This window comes from Aegilops tauschii, chromosome 3 (assembly GCF_002575655.3).
Source record: "Aegilops tauschii subsp. strangulata cultivar AL8/78 chromosome 3, Aet v6.0, whole genome shotgun sequence".
NCBI lineage: Eukaryota > Viridiplantae > Streptophyta > Magnoliopsida > Poales > Poaceae > Aegilops > Aegilops tauschii.
Genome location: NC_053037.3, coordinates 170,626,849 through 170,650,365, shown reverse-complemented (window position 1 = coordinate 170,650,365; position 23,517 = coordinate 170,626,849). Strand labels below are relative to the sequence as shown.

Below are 23,517 nucleotides of genomic sequence, written 5' to 3'. Positions count from 1 at the left end.
AGTGGGTGGCGGGTGGGAAGCAAAATTCTCCATCATCCGCCGCAAGTTCGAACCGAACATAGTTCGGTGGTGAGTCACCTGCCGGGGATAGGTTTTTTTAGTGAGTTTAGCACGTCGCCCATGGGCGAGTGTTGGAAGACGTCTGCGGCGCTGAACTTGAAGATCGATAACCGATTGAGTTCGGTATCCGTGGACTCGCAGGGTTCGGAACTTGTCGCCGGAGACGAATCCGGGGTTCCGTTGATGCAGATATCGTATGGAGTAGAATCTGTGTGCGGCTCCAACACCATGGAGTCAGTAGCCTTCGTGATGGGGTTGAGCTTCCCATCTTCGGGCGACTCGATCTGCTCCGGATCTAAGGCCAGAGTTGTTACGGGAGCTATCTCCTGGATGTGGCCCGATGGCAGGTTTAAGCCATGCTTATCGGGGCGAAGGGGAGCGGTTGCCGCGGTTTCAAATCCGTCGAAGATTAGGTCTCCACGGATATCCGCGACATAGTTCAAGCTTCCAAATCTGACCTGATGGCCAGGGGCGTAGCTATCAATCTGCTCCAGATGGCCAAGCGAGTTGGCCCGCAGTACGAAGCCGCCAAACACAAAAACTGTCCGGGGAGGAAGGTTCCTCCTCGGACAGCGTCATTATCAATGATTGAAGGGGCCATCAAACCTTTTGTCGACGACACAGTGGAACTCTCAATGAAAGCACCAATGTCGGTGTCAAAACCGGCGGATCGCGGGTAGGGGGTCCCGAACTGTGCGTCTAGGATCGATGGTAACAGGAGACGGGGGACACGATGTTTACCCAGGTTCGGGCCCTCTCTATGGAGGTAATACCCTACTTCCTGCTTGATTGATCTTGATGAATATGAGTGTTACAAGAGTTGATCTACCACGAGATCGTAATGGCTAAACCCTAGAAGCCTAGCCTGTATGACTATGGTAATGTGTATCTCTATCCGGACTACTCTCTCCGGTTTATATAGGCACCGGAGAGATCTAGGGTTACATGGAGTCGGTTACACCAAAGGGAATCTACATAGTCAGTTGCCAAGCTTGCCTTCCACGCCAAGTAGAGTCCAATCCAGACACGGGTACAATCTTGGGTCTTCATGTCTTCATAGCCCATCAGTCCGGCCCATGGATAACAGGCCGGACGCCCGAGGACCCCTTAGTCCCGGACTCCCTCACTTAACATGCCTTTATATGTACTCATACAGGACAATATTGAGAAGAGTGATGTTTTCCATCGAGGTTAGTTTCATCGCATTGCTTATATGTACTCACTGTTCAGGATATCGGTAGCTGGTACCTTATAACCTGGGGGCTGATAAGGGATTAATTGTCGAATTGGACATTTCACTGAATATATCTGTATCCCATTTATCAGTAGGTTAACTAGTGCCATATTTAATATATCTGAGGCTACATAGCAACATGCATTGTACTAAATTACTAAATATGCAATCCCAGACTACATAGCAATAAGGAAGAGTGTTACCTTACTGTTATGATGACGTCTAGATATACATGTAATAAAATCTTATATAATGGGATGGAGGGCGTGTTGTGCTACATCATTTTGCAATTGTTGTTTAGCTTCTAATACTAACTTGGTGCTTTTAGGTACATATGTCATTGCCAAAGATCCACACTTCGACCCTTTCTGCGTATGGAGCAATGAGATATTCATGAACCAGCATCAAGTGAGGAAACTCATAAAGATTGTTATTAAAATGGGTCAAAAGATGTCAATTTAACTATTTGTTTACACTTTATGCAAGACAATAGTGAACTGCAGGCTGGTAAGTAAGAACTCTGTAGCCTTCTTTTTACTGCCCGTAATGAGTTGTGTTAGATGACAATGATTGAATCTTTTTTCCTTTGTAGTGGATCCTGAAGCAGTTTACTCAAGATTACCTCTCAAACTACATGATTGGCGGCCGACCATCACAAGGGGTTGGACTAGAGTCGTGCGTGATTTCTTCATCTAGGAGAGCACAATAGGGCCATTCTGCTTCACCTTGTCCAGCAATCAGAATGTATGTCGCCTCTTTCTTTACCATCTGCAATAGTACAAGTATAGAACCCTGGTTCATCATTCTTTATTTGGTGCTTATGTAATTCTTGAACGTATGTATGTAACATCCTAAAATTCTAAATTTTGGAATGTTATATTAAATAAATAGTTTTGATTGTTTGTTTGATTGTGGTGTGGTTGCTTGTGTGAAATTGAGTGAGATTTGAAACTTTTTGAAAGTTGAACGAGAGGGAATGAAATGACTTTCCCAAACTTTCACCTTACATTTATGATCTCCATGAATTCAAATTCATTTCATCACAAAACCCTAGAGTGAAGATGATATGACTTCTTCCATTTAAATAAATGAAAAGGGTTTTGAAAAGATTTGAATTCCATTTGGAAATATTTCAAATTCGGAAACTTTATGCAACTCAATGAATTTCATGAGAGAAGATAAAATGGCTCCTTCAAATGCTAAGAAAGAGAGTTGGAAGTTTCAAAGAATTAAATTGAAAGTCTGTTTGAAGTTATTTTGAAACCCACTTTCAATTTGGATTTATTTGGTTTTTATTCAAATTATTTTTCTCTAAAGATAAATATATGGAAAATACAGTAAAATGATTCCCTACAGTAGAAAAGTGGAGAAAAATGAGTTTGAAATCATTTTGGTATTTTAAAATATTTTTATTTGGTTTTTAAATGAACCAGTAGCACTATTTGCTTTATTTAAAATATTGTGCAATTTATTTGCCGCTGAAAAATAGGTCCATGTTTTAGAAAATCTTTTTCTGAAAACGTTGATATATAATATGCCTATATATCATTTTAATTATTTGTTGTTTCTTTTTATTTTCTTGTCTGTTTTTTTAAATACTTCGAACAGTGCCAGGCCGAAGCCCAGCACTGCTCCTCTCTCTCTCTCTCTTCCCTCGCCGCACCGGCCCACTGGCCTTTCGGCCCACAGTCGCGCGAGCGCCGAAGCGCTATGGCTCGCCGCCCGCTCCTCTCTCGCTCGCCCCTGTGCCGCTGACCGTCGGGCCCCACTGCTCGATCGTCCTCGCCCGCGATCTTCTTCCTCCGCACGCCAGAGCCTCTCCCGAACGCCACCGGAATCCCGATCTTCACGGGATTCGATCTCTCGATCCGCCCCCCGCTCCAAGTCTCTTCACCCTATATATACTCCTTCCCCTCGACAGATTCTGCCCCAAAGCCCCCTCTGAGAACCCCCGCCTCCTTCTCAATTGCTCGCCGGAGCCGAGCGCCGCCGCGGCGCCATTGCATTTGCCCTGCTCGTCTCTGACCTCCTAGACTCCTCCCGCCACCATCGAACGCCCTGCCTTCTACTACCGCATCGCCTGGTGCACTCACCGGAGCTCTAGGACTACCGGAGCGCCGCCACCACCGATGCCCGAACGCCAACGCCGCCTTGACCTCGCCGCCGACCTCCTCCGTCCACCTACGCCACCACCTCGACCACCGCTGGACTCATCGTCGAACGCCGCGTCCGCCCACGTCCTCGCCGGAGCTCTCCGACGACCGGAGCGTCGCCGCGGCCGACTTCCGAGCCGCATCACCGGCGACCACCACCACTGTAAGCTCCGACGACCCTCCCATCCGTCCGATTTTCATTTTGAGGCGTAGATTAGATCGCGGTGAATGGTTAGGTTTTGTTTAAGTAGACCGTCGATTTCTTTTTACTAAATGCGCATGCACGGTTCTGTTAAGTATCGCCCAAGCATAGTTTAGTTACGGATCGCACACCACTTTGGCCCAATAGCAGTAGGCCACGTAGCTAGCGCCCGACTTTTTGTGTGTGGTTATTTTCGTTTCTGTTTTTAAAAACAGAAAAGTTTCAATCTTAGATATTCAATATCTTTTATGCTTTAGATCCAAATTGAGTGATTCTTTTTGCGTTAGATTCAAAATTTCTTGAAGCTTCTGTTAGTGCACTTGAATTTCAATTTTGAGTAGTTTTAGTTTGAATTTGCATGAATTATCTTCAAACACTATTTTGGCCATAACTTGAGTTTGAAAGTATATTTTAAGTTGATTCTTTTTGCTCCCGGTCACTAGGACTTTCGCCTATCCAGTAGAGTATAGTGATTTATTTTTAGTTTATTTTAAATTAGGGTTTCAGGCAAAACAGTACTGTTTTAGTTCTAGTTTTGTTTTATTCTTTTCTTTATAGTTTTAATTGTTTTTAGTTTATTTCTTTTTGTCACTTAAAAAATAGTTTTGTTTCTGTTATTGAACAGTAGGCATTTTTATTCTTATTTTAAAATTTTATTTTCTTTAGTTTTGTATGAAAACTTGTAGAGGTCATAGTTAGAGTTTTATAAAAGCCTTTTATTTGTTTCTTTTTGCAAATAAAATTTTATGAAAAATACTTTCTGTTAAATTAGTTGTTTTGCATTTTTTCTATTAATTTATTAGTTTAGAGTTTTTGTTGATGTTAAGTTTTACTTAGTGCAAAACTATATTAGATGTTCGTAGCAGAGTCTTAGACTTTCCTTAGTAGTTTTTCTTTGTAGTTTTATTTGAAGTTTCTTTGAATTGCAACTGGGTTTTATTATTGAGTTTCATTTGTTGTTTTAATTGTTATTTTGAGTGCTAGAATTGTTTGCTAGGATGCTTGCTTATATGAATGCTATGTTTGACTTAATAGATTTTCAACGGAGTGACGAATAGTTCTACCGAGTCATTATTCTGAGAGCGTTATAATCTTCATCGACCTACCAGGCAAGTTCACTTTGACCATAGTCTCATACCTATGTTTTTATTGCATTTAGTGGCATCTTTGCAACAATCTCTCCAGTAGTGATATTGAATCCGTGTAGTTGAGTAGTATGCATGAGGTAGGAAACCCATCTCCCTGTTACCAAGCCCGGGACATTTTTGTTTTAAATGCTATGCTATAGTAGACGGGGTTGGTATGAGTGCTCGGGAGTGGTGTGAAGAAGGATGAATCTACGTCAATGATGACAACTCCATGATGGCATCTGCAAGGACTGCATCTTCAAGGCCTCAAGACTTCAAGACCTCAAGATTTTGAGACTGGAGACAAGAATTCAATACACACTACTGGGTGAAGGACAGATTTGATGGGCACCCTGGAGCAACTAGTGGATGGCCGGGATGCATGGAGAAGCGCCATGACATCTTGCAAAAAGCTTCACCAAGACTGAAAGAGATGAAAGAATACTTCATGTCCGGAAGCTTACCTGTGCAACCGCAAGTCATTATGGGCTCTGGCTTGGTTGACCTTAGTTGTGATTCTGGCTGGGACGGTGCTAGCAGGTGTAGAACTACGGTAGGATTGGATGAGCACCGGACAGTGGTCAGAGGAACTCTTCGGAAGACAAAGTTTCGGTCATCTTGTTCTCAAACACCCTGAAGTGCGAGAATGTAAAAAGAGGGATCGAATCTTGCGGGTAAAGTGTACAAACCTCTCCAGAGGGTTAAAACCTAATCGATTAGTCGTGTCCCCGGTTACGGACAATTTGAGCCTCTGGACTTGGATCTATCTCAGAACTCTCAACACCGGACATATAACTAATTGTGGGCAACTTATGATGATTTTGGGCTATGAGACATCGGTTGGCGGAACCATGTCATGATAGAAAACTCAATAGTACAGACTCTTGATATTCCTTTGTTGTAGGGAAAATAAAACCAGCTTTTACGCAAAAACCCCCAGACACAGAGCCACAAAGCCATATTGCATATAGTATAGTTTTATCATCTTCTTTTCTTATTGTGATCTTGCCGGTACACTCAATGTACTGACCTACACGGCTGCAATGTCTCATGTTGCAGATATTTCTTCGACGAGTAAGAGTTACGATATAGGGTTACGGTCTACACTCAACTTGTCGACGGCATTGATGGGACTCCACACCCGACTAGTTGTTTCCGCTGACAATTATAAGGTATATATATCAGTTTTATGTTCTTTTTACATGTGATTGCACTTTGATATATACATTGATGCACTGTATGTGCCAGCATACTGATCCAGGGATGGCACAGATACACATAGGCTTGACCGTCTGAGGTCGGGTCATTACAATGTACCTGTGAATCGAATAATGCATGTTTGAACCTGATGGATATGAATAAAGCTATAGCCTACTTTCAAGTTCAAATTAGGTACAATTTTAAATAGCAGTAATTAAATTAGGGTGAAATTAGTGTCTGCAGGTCATTACGGCGCACATGGTCTATAAAGCACAGCGTGTGCGATATACATCATAATCTGACACGGTTGACGGAGAGGAAACATGTGTAACAATGCACATAGTTGCCGTTTGCCAAGTGTGTGTGATGTCAGACACTATCACAAAGGGCGCGGGGAAATTAAATGTGTGTGATTGTCTACCTATCATACACGGTTTACAATCATGAACTGTTTGTGATGTGCTAGGCATCGTAAACATAGAGCCAGTTTGGTACGCGCCTGGAATGTGCCTGGTTTTAGGTAAAACCACAGAACTCCGACTGCGATGGCAATGCGAGCACAAACGAGTAGCAAGAATGAAGCGTTTAGGATATTCGAGGTATCAGAAACCGTTTTATAGGGACAACTGTATGCATCAAGGCTCGCTATCCCCGACTGTTTCTGGGTCGTGTGGGAAGGACCCCCCTATCGCAGTCACTCACTAGGCGACGGTTCAGAACGCCGTCACGGAAAGGGGTTAAAAACCGTTTGTATAGCACCTCGATGTACTAGTGATATAGTGATTTGGTAATACCCTTTCATGATATAAGAAATTATATTGCATCCATGGATCTAGATAAGCCCATGGAGGGTGAGCAATCATACCTGGGGATGAATTCCATGGCAAAGACATCAATGGCATGTTTGGGACCTATGGATGATGTGCTAACCAAAGATTTTGATGGGGTGATGCAAATATTCGGCTTAATTGTTTTTGGCTTCCATCCTTCTCTTTCTTCACTTTTGTAACACTTGTTGCAATAGAAGGTTGGACATCATTTTTATTTTGACTGCTCCTCTTGGGAACCCATGCCATGTTCTTCTTTTTCAGCTCTTGTGCACTAAGCTTTTGTAATTCCTTCTTTTGCCAATACGATAAGTCGAGTGGGCACCTCGGTTGTGATTCTATTTCAACCAATGGAAACTCTTTTTTGGCCTTATGCACCCTCAACTTCTTTTCTTCAGAGTTGGCACTTTGACTCTCAACTATTGATTGCTTCATCTCATTGCCTTTAGTAGCCAATGTCAACACTTTCATTGGCTCTTTTTCACTTGAGATCAAATATGAAGTAGCACTCTTACGACCATCTCTTTTAGCGCGGTAAAATTGTTTGGCCACCTCTTTCTTCTTCCTTGAGCTCCGAACCGATTCCTTATGATTGAAACGGTCTTTAACATGTGATTGTTCAAATGTTGATCTTCTCGGAGATGCATAATATTGGTGAGATGGTCTACAATAAGATGGAGATTGTGCCACTGTATCATACCTGTCCCATGATGGATATGGATCCACATGAGCATAGGGAGACATCCACGGCATTGGCATTGGCGGACCAAAATAAGGATATGAATATGTTGCATTGAAATTCTCACTTTGCCAATACCGATCCTCATATTTGAGCCTTGGGGTGATCTTGGTTTCTTTGCATCATTTGGCCAATAAGCATTGTTCTCTTCACTCTTCTTTTGATATTTATCCAACTAGTAGAGTGACCCGCAATTTGCGCGGCTAGATTCATATTTTCCAAGGAATTATTTTAGTTTGTACTAAAATACTTGATGGTACCAAAATACCGATGTGAATGTTTTCTGTACGTAATTGCACTTGGAAAACACCCTTCATACTTATTTCTTGAAAAACCGGGAGTGAATTTTGTCGTCTGAAATTTAAATATTATTCACTTGCAAGATGACACTTGTAGGCTATAGTTGCATCGCACTGACCCACGTATCCAATTTGTGCTAGTCTCACTTGTTTCAAGATGCAAATCATCTATGTGTTTTCTCCCGAACAAACTTATGCCATATCTTGAATTTATCTTTGAACCAAGATTAAGCCTAGCAGGCAAACTACTTAAACATTTTTTTGAATTATTGGATTTACAAAAAATATTGATTTTTTTCTAGGTTTTCAAACAATTTCTTGAATGATAACTTCCTTTATCAACATTTTGATCAGCATTAATGGTCCACAGTTATGTATAGTTGTCGTTAAACTAATTGGGAGTGTGAGAACCATCACTTTTTTTTGTAATGAAGTAATTGGGAGTGTGAGAACCATCACTCTTTTTGTAATGTGCAAAAGTTGACGGATTACTAATTGCTACTTGCAGTTGGAAGGCCTAAGATTGGTCGAATTCTTTCTCCAAAAAGAAACAATGATAGTACCTAACGAATAACATCAAGTAATTCTATACGAACACCTAGAATCAGATGGGATGCAAAATATGCCATCTAAAATTTATAGTTGAACTACATTAGTGGTCATATTGTTATTACCAAGATCATACATATAGACTCTAGCTACTTAGATATATAACGTTTTCTTGGACTTCGTTTGCATAATTTATCGAGTATTGGTTCTGGGTTGTCAAAGATTTTCTTGAACCATAACCTCATTTAGTAACATTGCGATTAGCATTTAGTGATCCTCATGTATGGCTCGTTCCTTCTAGACAGACTCGATGAATAGACATAACCGGGGCGGTGATAGGCATGAATCTTGTATCCTCTTGAACGGCATAGCCAGTGAGCGTAGAGTTGCATACCTTTACACGATACCATGCATGTACTTCCAGATGGTGATAGTCATTATAGGTTCCCCCTATGCATACATAGATGAATGCACATTTATGATATGTCTAGTATTTTGACTTCTAAATCTCTACAACAATAATTATAATTAGAACTCATTATAACTAATTGCTAGATTGCTATTGCTTAATATATTTTTATATTTCCAAGTCAGGTTTTCTTGTTAATCTAGTGCGTGCAAGAATAACTCAACTCTGGATTAAACCTGACATTGGCTAGTTAATCTTGTCTAAAAAGAGATATGGATTGGTACATTTAGGAACCTGATTGCTGACATCATCTCTAGTAATATGTTGTGCACTTCGCTATTATTTTTATATACGAACACATATGCGACATACCGCTAGCGTAGATAGTTTGTATTACCTCAAAATCTTGACTATTATTTTTTGTTGTGTAGACTCATGCATTAGTGCTTCCAGAATTGTTAAATTTTGTGCACGTCAGTGTAGGTCTGCACACGATCGTATGTAGACAACATTAAGCAGTGTTTTTCACATGACTATTATTGTATAAATTAATAAATGGAAGTATTAGAATAAATATTAACGACAAACATCACTATTTTGACTTGGTCAATCTAATTTTAATACATATAATATAAAGTTTACTATGGATTTTTGTACTATGTATGGATTTCATATGAAATCATTTTTTCTGATTTCCTTTATTCCAAAATTCATACACCAAAAGAGTAGTAATCACTATCCACCTAATTAGATTTCTTTATTCTTCTGCTAACAGTAAATCTTATCCTGCTAACACCCCGCGCCCCGAACCGAACCAACAGGCTGATGCTACTGAACCGCATGCACGGGGTGAGGAAAAAAAAGACGCCACCCAGTTATCCTCCTCGTCCCCATGCGCATTCCCCAATCCCTCCCACCTTCTTCCTCCCCTGCTCGTGCCCGGTTGACCAACTTCCTTCCCGCATCGGAGCCCCACCAGAGCAACCCCGCCGCCGGCCATTGCGCCCCAGCCCACCTCGCACCGCCACTGCCCCTCCCGCGCCGCGCAACTCTCCCCTACGCTGGATCCATGGTGGCCACGGCCCTCCCGCGCCGCCCAACTCTCCCCTACGCCGGATCCATTGCGGCCACGGCCCTCCCGCGCCGCCCAACTCTCCCCTACGCCGGATCCATGGCGGCCACGGCCTCCCGCGCCGCCCATCCTCTCCAACACCGGATCCATGGAGGCCACAACCCCTCCCGTGCACTGTCGGCGATGGATCCGGGCACTACCGCCAGGCCGCTCAAGGACGGCGATGAATCGGACCTCCACCGCCACCCCGCGAATGGCCGACGACGGATCTGGGCACCATCTTCACCCGTCACGCCGCCCCTCGCCGGCGACGGAGCAAGCGGCTCCACTTCGGTATAGGCTCCGGCGCCGCCCTTCCCCGACCAAATCAACCTGCTGCTGCTGCCTCTCATCTTCTTCGGGCTTGCCTCCCATGGCCTTCCCACGTGCACTGTCTCCTCGCCGGCGGCTGCGCCCACCACCTCTCCGTGGCCCCTCTTTGGTTCTCCTCCTGCTAGCAAGCCGGCTCAGGCAGCACGCTCCAGCCATGGTGAGCCTCCCGCGTGTGCCTGTGCAGTGCACGGTTCCTCGAGGTGCAGTGCGGCGGGTGTGCGTGCACCCCAGGTCAAAGCAACAGTGCAGTAATGAGGATGGAAGCGCAGGTGGCAGTGCACGGTGAGCTCGAGGTCGCTGAGGGCCTCCCTCTGCCCATGCGCGTGTGATGTAGTGTGGAACCAAGGCCAGCTCTTCACCGACCCCCCTTCATCATATTCCGGTGAGGTACCAGCCCATACATGATAGGCAGTACTGACGGCGACGCCATGCAGTTCGCCGTGCGAATCCCGTCCAGGTTTGGTGTTGTTCAGAACCATTTCTACTGCTTTCAGAAGAAAAAAATGATGAGTTGTTTTTGATGCAGTGCAGTTCAGACGCTCATTGAGGACTTGCAGCTCGCCCGCGAGTGGCTCGTGGTCCGCGCAGCTCGGGCGTGCAGTGAACTATTGGTTCCTCCATCGCTGCAAGTTCTCCACCTGTTGCGCCGTCCTCCACGGTACAGTCCACACGGCCAGAGTATGCCACAGCCCACAACTCCAGCAGGGGGTAAAAGAGTGTTTGCAGGATTGGCACATGTACTTCCAGCAAGGCGGCAACGCATCCATGCAAGTTTTTTTCTTCCGTGTCTTTGTACAGCTCGGCGGTGTGGCAGTGTGCACCTCCAGCGGTTCATCTCGTGTGTGTGTGTGTGTGTGTGTGTGTCTGTGCAGTCCGGCGTTGGTCATCTATGTTGCCGTGATTTGGTCGCTGTCGACTATGTATGGTTGTACAGTGCGGTCAAGCGATGTGTGCGGTTTAGCCTCGCGAGTGTTGCAGTTTCGTTCACCATGGCCGTTTGGTTTGTGTTGTTCGCCGGGTCTTGCTATTTTTTTATTCTGTTTGATTGATGGCTTGTTATGTAAAACTTGCAAAGTTTGTTTCGTAATTGTTGGAAAACTCAATATAGTTCTTCTGCCAAACTACGTGGTTCGTTGTAAGAATTGAAAAGGAGAAAGGATTCTGTGACAAAAAAATGTTTGACTAATGATGTAGCTCATTATATATGGTTTGGTGGTTCGCTCCATAAAAGAAAAACGATAAGGAAGCTCATTCTTGGTAGTGTTGCGGTTCACTTAAGCCTGCCTGATTTAATTCACTCGATTCTTATTACGCTGTGTTTGGATGTGTGTATTGGAGGCCTATGTATTGTATTTGTTTTAATTCCAATTCAGACATGAAACTGTAATCGACATGAATACGAATTCGGTTGTTTGGATGTATATCTAATTGGCTCACGGAATCGTCCTGAGGTTTCAATACAGAATCGTGTTTGGATGTCAAACACTGGAATTGCATAGCAACATTACTATATGCATTACAACAGTAGTTGTATGACTATAATTGGATGATTATATAGTAAAAATTATCATCAATTATCCTAGAAATCAAGGATGACATCATATAATATTGACACAAAAAGAATCAAAAATAATTTTACACCAACACAGTACAACACATATAGTTTAAATAGATGTCTCAAATTCTCAACGGCACATAGTTCCAAATGTAACATCACAATTGTTCAAATAAACAGAAGTTGAACAGTACATAGTACATAGTTCCAAATGTAACAAACCAAATAGTTCAGATAGGCAATAATACATAGTTCAAGGAATCATAACACACCAAACAGTACATAGTTCCAAGAAGTTTAACAAGACACATGAATCATAACTATCATAACTTCAAGGCAATAATAGCAGCCAAGCCTTCCTCATGTGCATGGGAAGCTCCATTAGAGCTTCAAACAAGCGCTCATTAAGAATCAACTTTCCGTAAGAGTGCAACATGTCTACTTCTGCCAACTCTGGTATCAACTCAAGTGCAGCAAGTATTTCAGAAGGAGTAGTAACCTTTGGCAATGGAAGTGGATCAGTTGTCTTCAAAGCATCCTTCAAAGTAGTCCTCATTTCTCCAATCATGCACATAATGGCATCACCTGTTTGTTGTCTCTTTGGTACCGTTTCTGGAGAGACTTCAATTGTTTCTTCTAGATCTGCAGCAGTCTCAGCACCTGTCTTGGCACCTTCACCGTCCGCATGATCTTTTGAATATATGGTAGAGATGGCTTCCCAGTGCTTCACGACTTTGGTCTTGTAAGAAGCTAATGCTTTCTCCTTCTTATTAGCCTGCACAATACACCCATGAGAGAAGTAAAGTTGCTACCCTGTTTTGTTACGTATAAAAAAATAATTAAAACAATGCAAATGTATAGATGTTACCTCCAAATATTTAGTCCACACATCGTCGCTATCAATGGATAGCTTATTATTGACCCAATCCCAACCAAAACCGCTTTGAGAAAGGATCTTGTTAATGATGTCAAATTGATTGTCGAAAGTCCTAAGCCTTCCTAATATGTTGTTCTTCGCGATATCCTTATTGCACTTCTCCTTCACATTCTTGATAGCTGCACTGTACACATGTGCTTTCCATCCATTTTGTGAATGGTCACCCATGTTGTGATGATGAACAAGTACCTCAAGCAAGGCAGCGTCCATCTCATCATCCCATGTGACATAAGTCCTCTTTCCAGTACCAGTTCCTTCAGCCATGCTGCTACAAAGAATAACAATTTTGCAGAAAGAAAAAAAGTATTTTGGGTCAAATAAATTCTGAATGAGAGTGCAAATTTCGAGAAAATCCATCACATATATATTAATATGAAGATGATGCATGTACAAAAGACCACACAAGGCACCATCATGGTCAGCCAAGCTATCACACAAAAGACAATCAGCAAGCTACCATCATCACCTAGGCACTACCAATATGAGACAACCACCACCTAGGCACTACACAAAATGAGACAACCACCACCTAGGCACATCCACTAACCAATCCACCATCAACTAACTACACCATCTCTAATTCAGCATGCCTGAGAAGGTATTCAGCATACATGTCTTGCGATAATTCTTGCCTAAAGTTGGTCCATTCATTAGTGACTTGAACATATGGAATCAAGTCAGTGTCGTCCACGGGCTCATGTTCCAAATTTGCTAGGTCAGCATCAACTTCTTGCAGCAATAAATCATCCATCATATGCTGCCTATCCCTTGCGAAGTTGTGTAACACACAACAAGCATTAATAATTCGAATCTGCAATGATTTATATTTAAATTAGCATGTCATATAGTCCATATGTTATTCAACACCATATGGACACTTGTTACCTGGTCCTTTATGTCAAAGAAAGATTGAATTCGTAGAATGGCCCATTTTTTCTTCCATAGGCCAAAAGTTCTCTCCACAACATTTCTAGCCCGAGAATGGCGCAAGTTATACAACTCTTTGTCAGTTTGGGGTTGTTGTTGACTTGAGACCCACTCTTTCAAGTGGTACCTAGTCGATCTGAATGGAGCCAGAAAGCCAGGTCCATTGGTGTAGCCAGCATCCACTAAGTAGTATTTTCCTATGGTGTAGCAATTAGATTTAGCTAACGTTAACACAAAAAGAAACCAAATGCCAAGAGAAACAATCATACCATGAGGTATAACAAATGCATCTTCACGATCATTTCTCATTGCATCTGGAGTCAGATGCAGATCCCTCCCAGCCAGGTAGAACATAAAGAAATTTCATGTTCCAGTCAACAACACCTAGCATGTTAGTGGTGATATCTTGCTTTCTGTTCCTATACCTCCCTTCGTCAGCCGCAATGACAGAAACATCAACATGACACCCATCTAGTGCTCCCAAGGCATTTCCAAACCACTTCCATTTGTAATCATCCGGAGGTTCAATAGAAGGATCAGGAAGCTTGATAAACTCCCCGGTTAGGGAAAGAATGGCTGTCAACACATTCCAGAAGTACCTACTGATAGTCTCTAAAGAACGCTTGTAAGTGCCACGCAACACTCTCATTTTAATACCATGTACAACCACCAACAAGAACATAGCAACCTTTTCTTCTACAGTGACATATACGCTATCTTTCAGACCACACTTCATACGCAACATCGTGCAAAGATCATGAAAATTCCTTTTGGTTAAGCGCAACTCATCATAGCAAGTTACTTCTGACCCATTGTACATTTCTTTCAGCAAGTACTTCCTATGAACATATCGAAGCTCTTCATCACTAAAGCATCGCAAACTCTTCGGTACTCTCTGCGTACTAAGATAAGCTAGGCCAAGACAAACTGACTCAACATACATCGCTGTCAAGATGATCCTTTTCCTTTTTCTTCTTTTGTTCTCTTCGGTAATGGAAGCAATCAAATTCATTTGTGACATGCAACTACAATGCAGATATATTAATTATGTTAACTTTGGGCTAATTTCAATATAACCATGCATCATTCAAGATGACCATATGCATTAGACCACCACAAGCATTGAAGGTTCACAAAATTGTATGACCATGATGCGTGAAATCATACATAAGCATGCATCAAATTCATCATAAGACAAGCATATGCATCAGACCACCACAAGCATAGTTCACAAAATTGCATATTCATACGTCAGGTAGGCCTAGATGGCTTCCAACTTTTAATCCAACCTGCAACAAGAGGACACATCAGTGCTTAGCAAATCATTGACAAAAGGGCTGGGAAGAAAAGGAAACGGAGTACGCTGCTTGGAGATAGGGAAGAATCATGGATGAAGAAGGGGCTGGCTGGACACACAGAAGAAGGGGCGGCCCAGGAGGTGGTCCGAGGGAGAGGAGATGTGCACCGGCAGTGGTCCACCGCACGGCTGGAGAGGAAAGGAAGGGCCGGCGCCGGAGTGGACTGCCGCCGTTGGCTTCAGATCCGATCTGGCCACGGTGAGCAGGGCCAAAGAGAACGAGAAGGGGCAGTGCGGGAGGAGGGGAAGGGACGGCGGCAGAAGAAGAAGGGAAGGGGAGGCGGCGACCATACCTACGCCGGCCGGCGTGGTGGATCTGCGAGGGCGCCGCTGTCGATCTGCCCGGCGGCAATTTCCTCTCTCGAACCCTTTGTCTCGTGGTAGGGGGAGGAAAGAACTGACGAAGCATTTTGTTTTGCGGGAGGGAAGCAATTCAGGCGAAATCTGAGGTCCAGGCCACTGTATTGGCACGATGGGTGGGCGCGTGCGAGCGAAAACTCCAGCGTATCGTTTCCTTTCAGTGGGTTGTTTTAGAGTACATCCAAACGTCTGTATTGGGGTCAGCCCATTACCAAATCCAATTCGATAGCCCAACACGAACATCCAAACGCAGCGTTAGAAGCATCTGAAAAGAAGCTCGCTTTCTTATTAGATGTAGTTCACTTGCACAGTCCCTGCGGTCCACTCGACCGGTCTACGCACGTAAAAAATATTGATTTTGGAAAAAACTCACATGGTTCACTTTCGGTAGTGTCGCGGCCGTAATCTCGAGGTTCACTTTTCATAGTATTGCGGTTCACCAACGCTTGACATGAAGTGCACTCCACCTCGTTTAGAAAAATTTACGTCCCACAAAAAAGAAATCATGCACCGCACTTGTATGTCCGATGAAGTGCGGGTTTTAGTCTAAAGAAGTGTACTCCACCTCGTTTGGGAAAAATTACGTCCCACAAAAAATAAATCATGCAGTGCACTTGTCTGTCCAATGAAGTGCGGTTTTTAGTCTAAATAAGTGCGGTTGTCTGTCTGATCTAGTACAGCCAATTTACGGTAGTCTCGAGGTTCACTTTTCATAGTCTTGCGGTTCACCAACACTCGACATGAAGTGCACTCCACCTCGTTTAGGAAAATTTACATCCCACAAAAAAGAAATCATGCACCGCACTTGTCTGTCCGATGAAGTGCGGGTTTTAGTCTAAAGAAGTGTACTCCACCTCGTTTGGGAAAAATTACGTCCCACAAAAAATAAATCATGCAGTGCACTTGTCTGTCCAATGAAGTGCGTTTTTTAGTCTAAATAAGTGCGGTTTTCTGTCTGATGTAGTACGGCCCATTTACGGTAGTCTCGAGGTTCACTTTTCATAGTCTTGCGGTTCACCAACACTCGACATGAAGTGCACTCCACCTCGTTTAGGAAAATTTATGTCCCACAAAAAAGAAATCATGCAGTGCACTTGTTTGTCTGATGAAGTGCAGATTTTAGTCTAAAAGAAGTACGGTTTTCTGTCTGATGCGGTACATATGACGATTTTGGTGTCGCAAAAAACAGAGTGTCCGCATTTCATTAAAATCAAAATTGCTCCTAAACCGTAAGGAATCGGAGAGAGTGTTCTACATGAAAATGTTGCGGCTCATCGATATCTTTCCAACGGCGTATAATTTGAATCATTTCGACCAACGGTTTGTAAAAATTTCGCGAAAAACGGCCGCTGCCTCACGTCGTCAGCCGCACGATTTTCAAAATTAACTAAAAACCATAAGGAATCTCAAAAACATTTCAACATATGAAAGTTGCGCCTCGTCCGTAGCTTTCCAACGGCTATCATACGCCTCATTTCGACAAACGGTTAGAAAACTGGAGCGAAAACAGTAGCAAAAATTTCAAAAAAAATTGAAAAACAGAATTCCGCGATTTAGTAAATTTGAAACTGCTCTTAAACCGTAATGAATTAGAGAAAATAATAGATATGAAAAAGATGCGCCTCGATGATATCTTTCCAACGGTGTATCGTTTGCTTCATTATGACGAGCGGTTTCGAAGAAATCGTGAAAAAACGCTCGCTGCCACTCGTCATCGGCCGCACCATTTTCAAAACTGATCTTAAACCGTGTGGAATCTCGAAAAGTGTTCAACATGTAGAAGTAGCGCCTGATCCATAGCTTTTCAACGGTATATTACACGCCTCGTTCCGAATAACGGTTTAAAAACTAGAGCAAAAATGGTACCAAAAAAACACATCATGTAGTTTTTTGCGGCGGGAAGTTCACTCGTGTGAGTACTACAGCACACTTGGTTCAAACAATGACGTGCACTTGCGTTGAGCATGCAGTGCTGAATTGTTATCAGAATAGTTATTATGCTAATATTAGCAGAATAGACCGGCTGTATATATATGTATATATATATATATAGCACAACACTATTCTAATCCCAGGATTAGAATAGTTATTTGGATCATAGCAACCCCTATAAGGGCCCGATGTACCCCTCCTGAACTTCCCTGAATTGCCCGGCCCGACCTGAGACGCCCCGACAGGATCCCACCCGATCCTGAGACACCTCGACATGATCCACATGATCCCCTCGATCCCGAGCCGCCCCAGCCCCCCTCCTCGCCGCTCCTCCCCTCCTCGCCGCCGATCTTCGCCGAATCCGCCGCCTCCCGCCCGTCTACAGCTCCTGGCCGGCCGGATCCGCCGCCTCCCCTCCTTCCCCAGATCCTGGCCGGCCGGATCCTTCGCCTCCCCTCCGTCTCCAGCTCCTGGCCGACCACCGGCGCGGGCGAGCGAGCGACGGCGGACGCCGACGCGAGGGAGCTCGCGTCGCCTGGATGCGGCAAAGCCGCCATGGACTTCAGGACGCCGCATCCTCGTTCAATCCTCACCGACCGACGCCTTGGCAGACCAAATGACAGCCCCGACGCAAGCTACGGCGAACGGTGAGGCGAACGGAGCAACTCCTCGGCGGAGGCGCCATCGGCGGCACCTTCAAATTCAGCAACAGTACATGAACTTCCTCCCAATTGTTGCCTTCTTCTTCAATCTTGCCTTGTCTGACCTTCTTGGTTCGTGCAGATGAACTTCGCGCCCTCTGCAAGACATGGATTGCCATGGAATTCATCTCCTAGCTCCACGACGAATTGTTCTCAAGGTGGCCTATCAGCTGCTGGAAAAAGGTTGGCCGAACTTCTAGCCAGGGTATGGTTGAACTTCTTCCTTCTGTTTGTTATTTGCTTACAGCCATGTGAAGTTCTGGTAGTGTGTGAGCCTCAGTCCAGGCTACAAACAACAATGTAAAATCTGCCTGCTTACAACCATGTAAGTTCTGGTAGTTTGTGAGCCTTAGTCCAGGCTACAAACAACATTGTAAAATCTGCCTGCTTACAGCCATGTGGAGTTCAGGTAGTTTGTGAGCCTCAGTCCAGGCTGCAAATAGTAGAAAAATATGCCTGCTTTTTCACATTCACATGTGAAAATCCATGTGAAGTTCATTTATTAAGTGTATAAGAGTTCAGGTTGGTATGTATCTGGTTCTGTGCAAAAAAAAGGAAAATAGAACATGCATGTGATCTAACATGAAGGTCAGGTTGGTATGCACTAGTGGTTCAACCATTCAAACTTATGAAGGTTCAGGTTTTTTAACTGTAGACAGTATTTCCCCTTTGCAAAACAAGACGTTCAGGTTATGCAGAGTGCTCAGTTCAGGTACATATAAGTAATCAAATACTGTAGAATTAACAGAATGTGAGGTTCACTATGTGAAGAGTGCTCAGTTTAGGTACAAAAGTATTGGCAGATGCTCGGCTCAGTGCATAGTGTGATGCCTGCCCTAGTGGAAAAAATATGTACATGAATACCACTTTTATATGAGAAGTTCAGGCTGTGAATAATGCTAAGTTCAGTTACAAAGTTATAGGCAGATGTAACTTGTGTGCTAATAGACATTTTTTCATTTATGTCAGCAAGACAAGAGACGCATGAAGAAGCTTAGAAGATCCCAGCAGCAAGTACACAATCCTAAGCCTGTACGTGTTGCACCACCAACTCAATGGGTCACACCTCAAACGCACCAACAGCATTACCAACCTGCTCCACACCAAAATTGGATGACACCCGAAACGCATGGAGACTTCCAAGATGCTGGGTCACAGCCCTATCCGCACAACTTTGCGCCTCCACCTAATTGGGTGACGCCGGAAATCCCCCGCGGATTCTTTGTATCCACCAGCAGACTCCCAAGCACGCCGATGGACGAGGGGGTTAGCTCAAGTCCTGCGTGTAACTCTGGAGATTATCCTGGTGTGCCTCGTCAATGCCAAAGGGAAGCAACTAAACCGGATCCCAGGACAAATCCAACAGGAACACACACACGGAGGAGAGTGCTCTGCACACTACCACCGTTGGATCATGCTGCTGCTGCTATAAGTCAGAATTGTACAGGACATAAGGTAGATGGATTGCTTCAGAAAACAAGAGAGCAAACAAATACCAGGACCACAATGTCTCCGCAACCACCTCAAGCAAAAAGGACGCAAACAAGAGAGAGGCCATCTTCAGCCCTCCTTCCTCCTCGTGATCCACTCCTGCATCCTGCTATGATTACTCCACCGTGCCCCATCCCAGAGGGATAGCAGCAGACTTCGGTGGAGTCGCGATCATACACGCACGTAAGTGAAACAAAAATATTTATATACTCATCTTGTATTATCTGCAGATTTTCTGCTCCCTCCAAGATAACAAGTTCATAAACTGCATTTTAACGTGCCGTTTGGATTATTTTTTCTTTTTCTGCAGACGCCGGATCTCCCGGATTATCTAATACCAAGACTAAAGATGCGATTCCAAGATGTAGAGAAAGCAAGGGAATTTTATAACAGATACGCCAGACACACTGGTTTTGGAATCAGGAAGACGGGGGGGGGGGATGACAACCACAAGTATTTTGTTTGCGCATTCCAATGGATACACACATCTTCTGTTTCAGAGGCTAACATGAAGCAAAACTAAACATCGCAGAGGACAGGCTGCAATGCAAGAATGAGGGTGAAGGTGCAGGAGGATAACACATGCGTGGCAGTGGACATTGAGTACAATCATAATCACCAACTCATGCAAACTGATGACATGCGGGTATTCTTGCACTCACACAAGAATTATCACCCCACTATTTTGGAGTACGTAAAGCTCCAGCAGTACCATGATGTCAAGCACACAACAATCATGTCCATGCTATCTGAAAATTAAGATGGAAGCTACTTCCTAAGCATGACCGGACGAGACCTACTAAACCAGTAAGTATTCAAACATCCACATACTGCAATGTAAATAGCATCCTAGGTCACAACCCTTTGCTAGCAAAAATAACAAATGCATGTTTGCATGTAATTGGCAGGAAAGCCATGAATGCAAGGAAAGATGATTTGGATGATGTATTGAAACTTGTTTCATTCTTCAAAGACATGAAGGCAAACAATGATGAGTTTTTCTATGACATACAAGTAGACAAGGACAAGTCAATTAAATCATTTTCTGGTCCAATGTAAGCTGCCGAGGAGCCTATCAAGACTTTGGTGATTGCGTAATATTTGACACAACTTACAAGACCAACATATTTCATATGCCTCTGGGAGTGTTTGTTGGAACAAACCATCACTTGCAGTCAACGATATTTGCTGTTGCCCTTATCAGAGACGAAGATGCAAAGTCATTCAAGTGGTTGTTCGATACATTTGTACAGTGCATGAACAACAAGCACCCAACTTGCATTCTAACAGGTGAGTTCAAAAAAAAAACCTCTACAAGTTTCATCATCTTTTCAATCCATGGGTCTGCATTGGGTACATTGGTTTTCTCTGAAAATAATGTAAAGCAAGCAGTTCAACCACTGTTAGCACAGAAGTCCAACTAACAGTACAAGAAAGCAAAATTATCTGCCACATGTTTAGGAAAAAATTAGTTATGAATGTGAAGTTCAAATAGAGGAACCATAGAAGTTCAAGGACACTGCTGTATGAAAAAACATATGAAACATGTTCAGGAAAAATGTAGTTTTGTATGTGAAGTTCAAGCACTGGTACCACAGAAGTTCAACAACACTGCTGTAAGAAAAAGTTGAGTTACATTATTAGTTAGTAATACTGCTACCTTTGAAGTTCAAGCACTGGTACCACAGAAGTTCAACAACACTGCTGTAAGGAAAAAATATGTGACATTATTAGATAGTCCTACTGCTACCTATGAAGTTAAAGTACTTGTACATCATAAGTTCACCATCAGTGCAAAAAAAAGCAAGTTTTATTTTTTTAATTCATGCAGACCAGTGCCCCTCGATGGCGAAAGTTATACCACAATCATTCCCAAACACCATCCACAAGCTATGTCGTTGGCACATCTTGAAGAAGTACAAGGAATACCTCGCATTGCTGTACAAAAAGTATAAAACATTCAAAGAGGAGTTCACAGCTCTATTAAACTGGCCGCTGATGCCAATGGAGTTTGAAACTGCCTGGGATGAACTCGTGCACAAGTACAACCCGGAGAACGACCAGATGATGATGCAGTTGTGGAGTGATAGGAGAATGTGGATTTCAGCATATTACAAGATCATTTTTTGTGCTAGAATGACTTCCACACAACGAAGCGAGAGCATGAATCACGTGCTCAAGAAAGGGTTTGTCAAGGGGACCCAGAACCTACACAAGTTTGCTAGGCGGGTAAATGCTTGCATACAAATTCGAATGCAGAAGGAGAACGAGCAAACAATGACCAGCATGGTATGAAGACACAAAAAAAACCCCCATCATGTTCTGTTTTCCTTCAACATGTGCACTTTGAATTTTTAAAAATGAAACCCATGACTCTGCTTTGACTAATAACTTACTTTTTGACATGTGTAGACCAATCCTGTGACAAAAACAACTTATGGCTACGAGGAAGACATGTCTATCAAGTACACGAGAGCCGTGTACACCGAGATGAGGACTAGGATGAGAAAAACCACGCTATTTCATGCAAAGCGTACATCAGAGCCCACTAAGTACCTTGTGTACTACCACAACAAGCCTGGCCATGATGATGAAGAAAGATTTTCCTGGTCAAAGCATGAATTCCAGGTTGTAGCTGACCCAGAGAATGAAATATACGAGTGTGAATGCAACCTTTGGACACACACAGGTGAGCGGAAAAACAAACTCATTAAATAGCTAAACTAGTAGTATCATATCAAAATATATGAAACTCATTGCTGGCTCACAATCTATATATTCTGCATTCATCACAAAATGCAGGCCTGTTCTGCCTTCACATCATGAACATACTGGACTACCTGAAGCCTGACAAATTTCCACACAAGTATATCCTCAAACGGTACACGAAGACTGCAAAATCACAACCAACCTTTGGTACAAGGGACTACAACACAACTGCATCGGATGGCAGCTCAAGACTATCGAAGCAAGACATCTTGCTGCAGCTAAATTTGATGGTTAACAAGACAGCGATGAGATGTGACCAGCAATATGAAAGAGCCTACTATGTTCTCAAGAGGCTCGTGGAAGAGCTTGATGCAATACATTCAGCAAATCGAGCGGATGCTGACGAAAGGATGGATCAAGAGGATGCTAAAATTGAAGATGACCTTCATTATTATGCAGCTTATATGCTCAACGCCGCCGCTCAAGCCAACCAATGCAAGCAGGGTGTTGACTAATTAATGCAGCAGCAAGAGACGATGAAACTGCCACTGTACTCTGAAACAAAGGGTAGGAAGAAAATTTCTGCAGCAAAGAAAAGTGACAAGAGAGCTCAAATAAAGGCACCACCTGTAGGAAGAGTCGTCGTGCTCGATGAGAACGGAGTGCCACTTGGACACGGGGAATGTAGTGTGTGCAACCAGGTTGCGGGACACAACAAGCTCACCTGTCGAACACTCTTAGAAAGAAACGATGCCGAGCAGGTCAAGCAACCCAAAGTTCAAAAACAGCAGCCCAAAGTTATAGAACAAAAGAAGGGACCACACCCACAGAAAGCAAGCAACAAACTTTGTGGCATATGCAAGGAGTATGAACCACATAATGCAAGAACATGCCCGAAGCGCGCAGATGCTGAAAAGACAAGCAAAAAGCCAGAGAAGAAATAGAAAGCAAAACCTAGAGCCAACAACAAGAAAGTGGTGGAAGATGAAGAGGAAGACGAAGATGAAGACACCGTCGAAGAAGAGGAAGACGAAGAGGAAGAGGACGATGAAGAGGAAGAGGAAGAGGATGATGAAGAGGAAGAGGACGATGAAGAGGAAGAGAAAGAGGAAGATGGAGAGGAAGAGGTACATGTCAAGCAAAAACCAATACAACGAAAGCCTAGGAGGAGCGCAAGGCTGATGAACAGTTAGAATAGGTCAATTAACACAAAGCAAACTTATGTCATGTCAATGTGCAGAATATTATTCCACTATAGAAAACAGTATTTTAGGAGAAAGCTTACTTGAACTTTTATTGTTGAAG

The 23,517-nt window shown here is 43.4% G+C and overlaps 1 protein-coding gene and 1 long non-coding RNA gene across 3 annotated transcripts; both read left to right on the top strand.

Annotated features, from left to right (window-relative positions):
* The first annotated feature begins 9,932 nt into the window (after positions 1–9,932).
* Positions 9,933–11,364, top strand: LOC141042325 (uncharacterized). Of its 2 annotated transcripts, none has more exons than XR_012204627.1 (2): positions 9,933–10,700; positions 10,775–11,364. It is a non-coding gene; the product is annotated as an uncharacterized lncRNA (long non-coding RNA). The 2 variants fall into 2 exon arrangements; XR_012204628.1 differs by having other exon boundaries at positions 10,770–11,364.
* Positions 11,365–17,866: 6,502 nt separating this feature from the next.
* LOC109738655 (protein FAR1-RELATED SEQUENCE 5-like) lies at positions 17,867–22,727 on the top strand. The gene is made up of 6 exons (XM_020297750.1): positions 17,867–17,958; positions 20,412–20,558; positions 20,708–20,793; positions 21,335–21,792; positions 21,916–22,192; positions 22,306–22,727. The coding sequence occupies exons 1-6, from the start codon at positions 17,867–17,869 to the stop codon at positions 22,725–22,727; spliced, it is 1,482 nt and encodes a 493-aa protein (XP_020153339.1).
* The last annotated feature ends 790 nt before the right edge of the window (positions 22,728–23,517 follow it).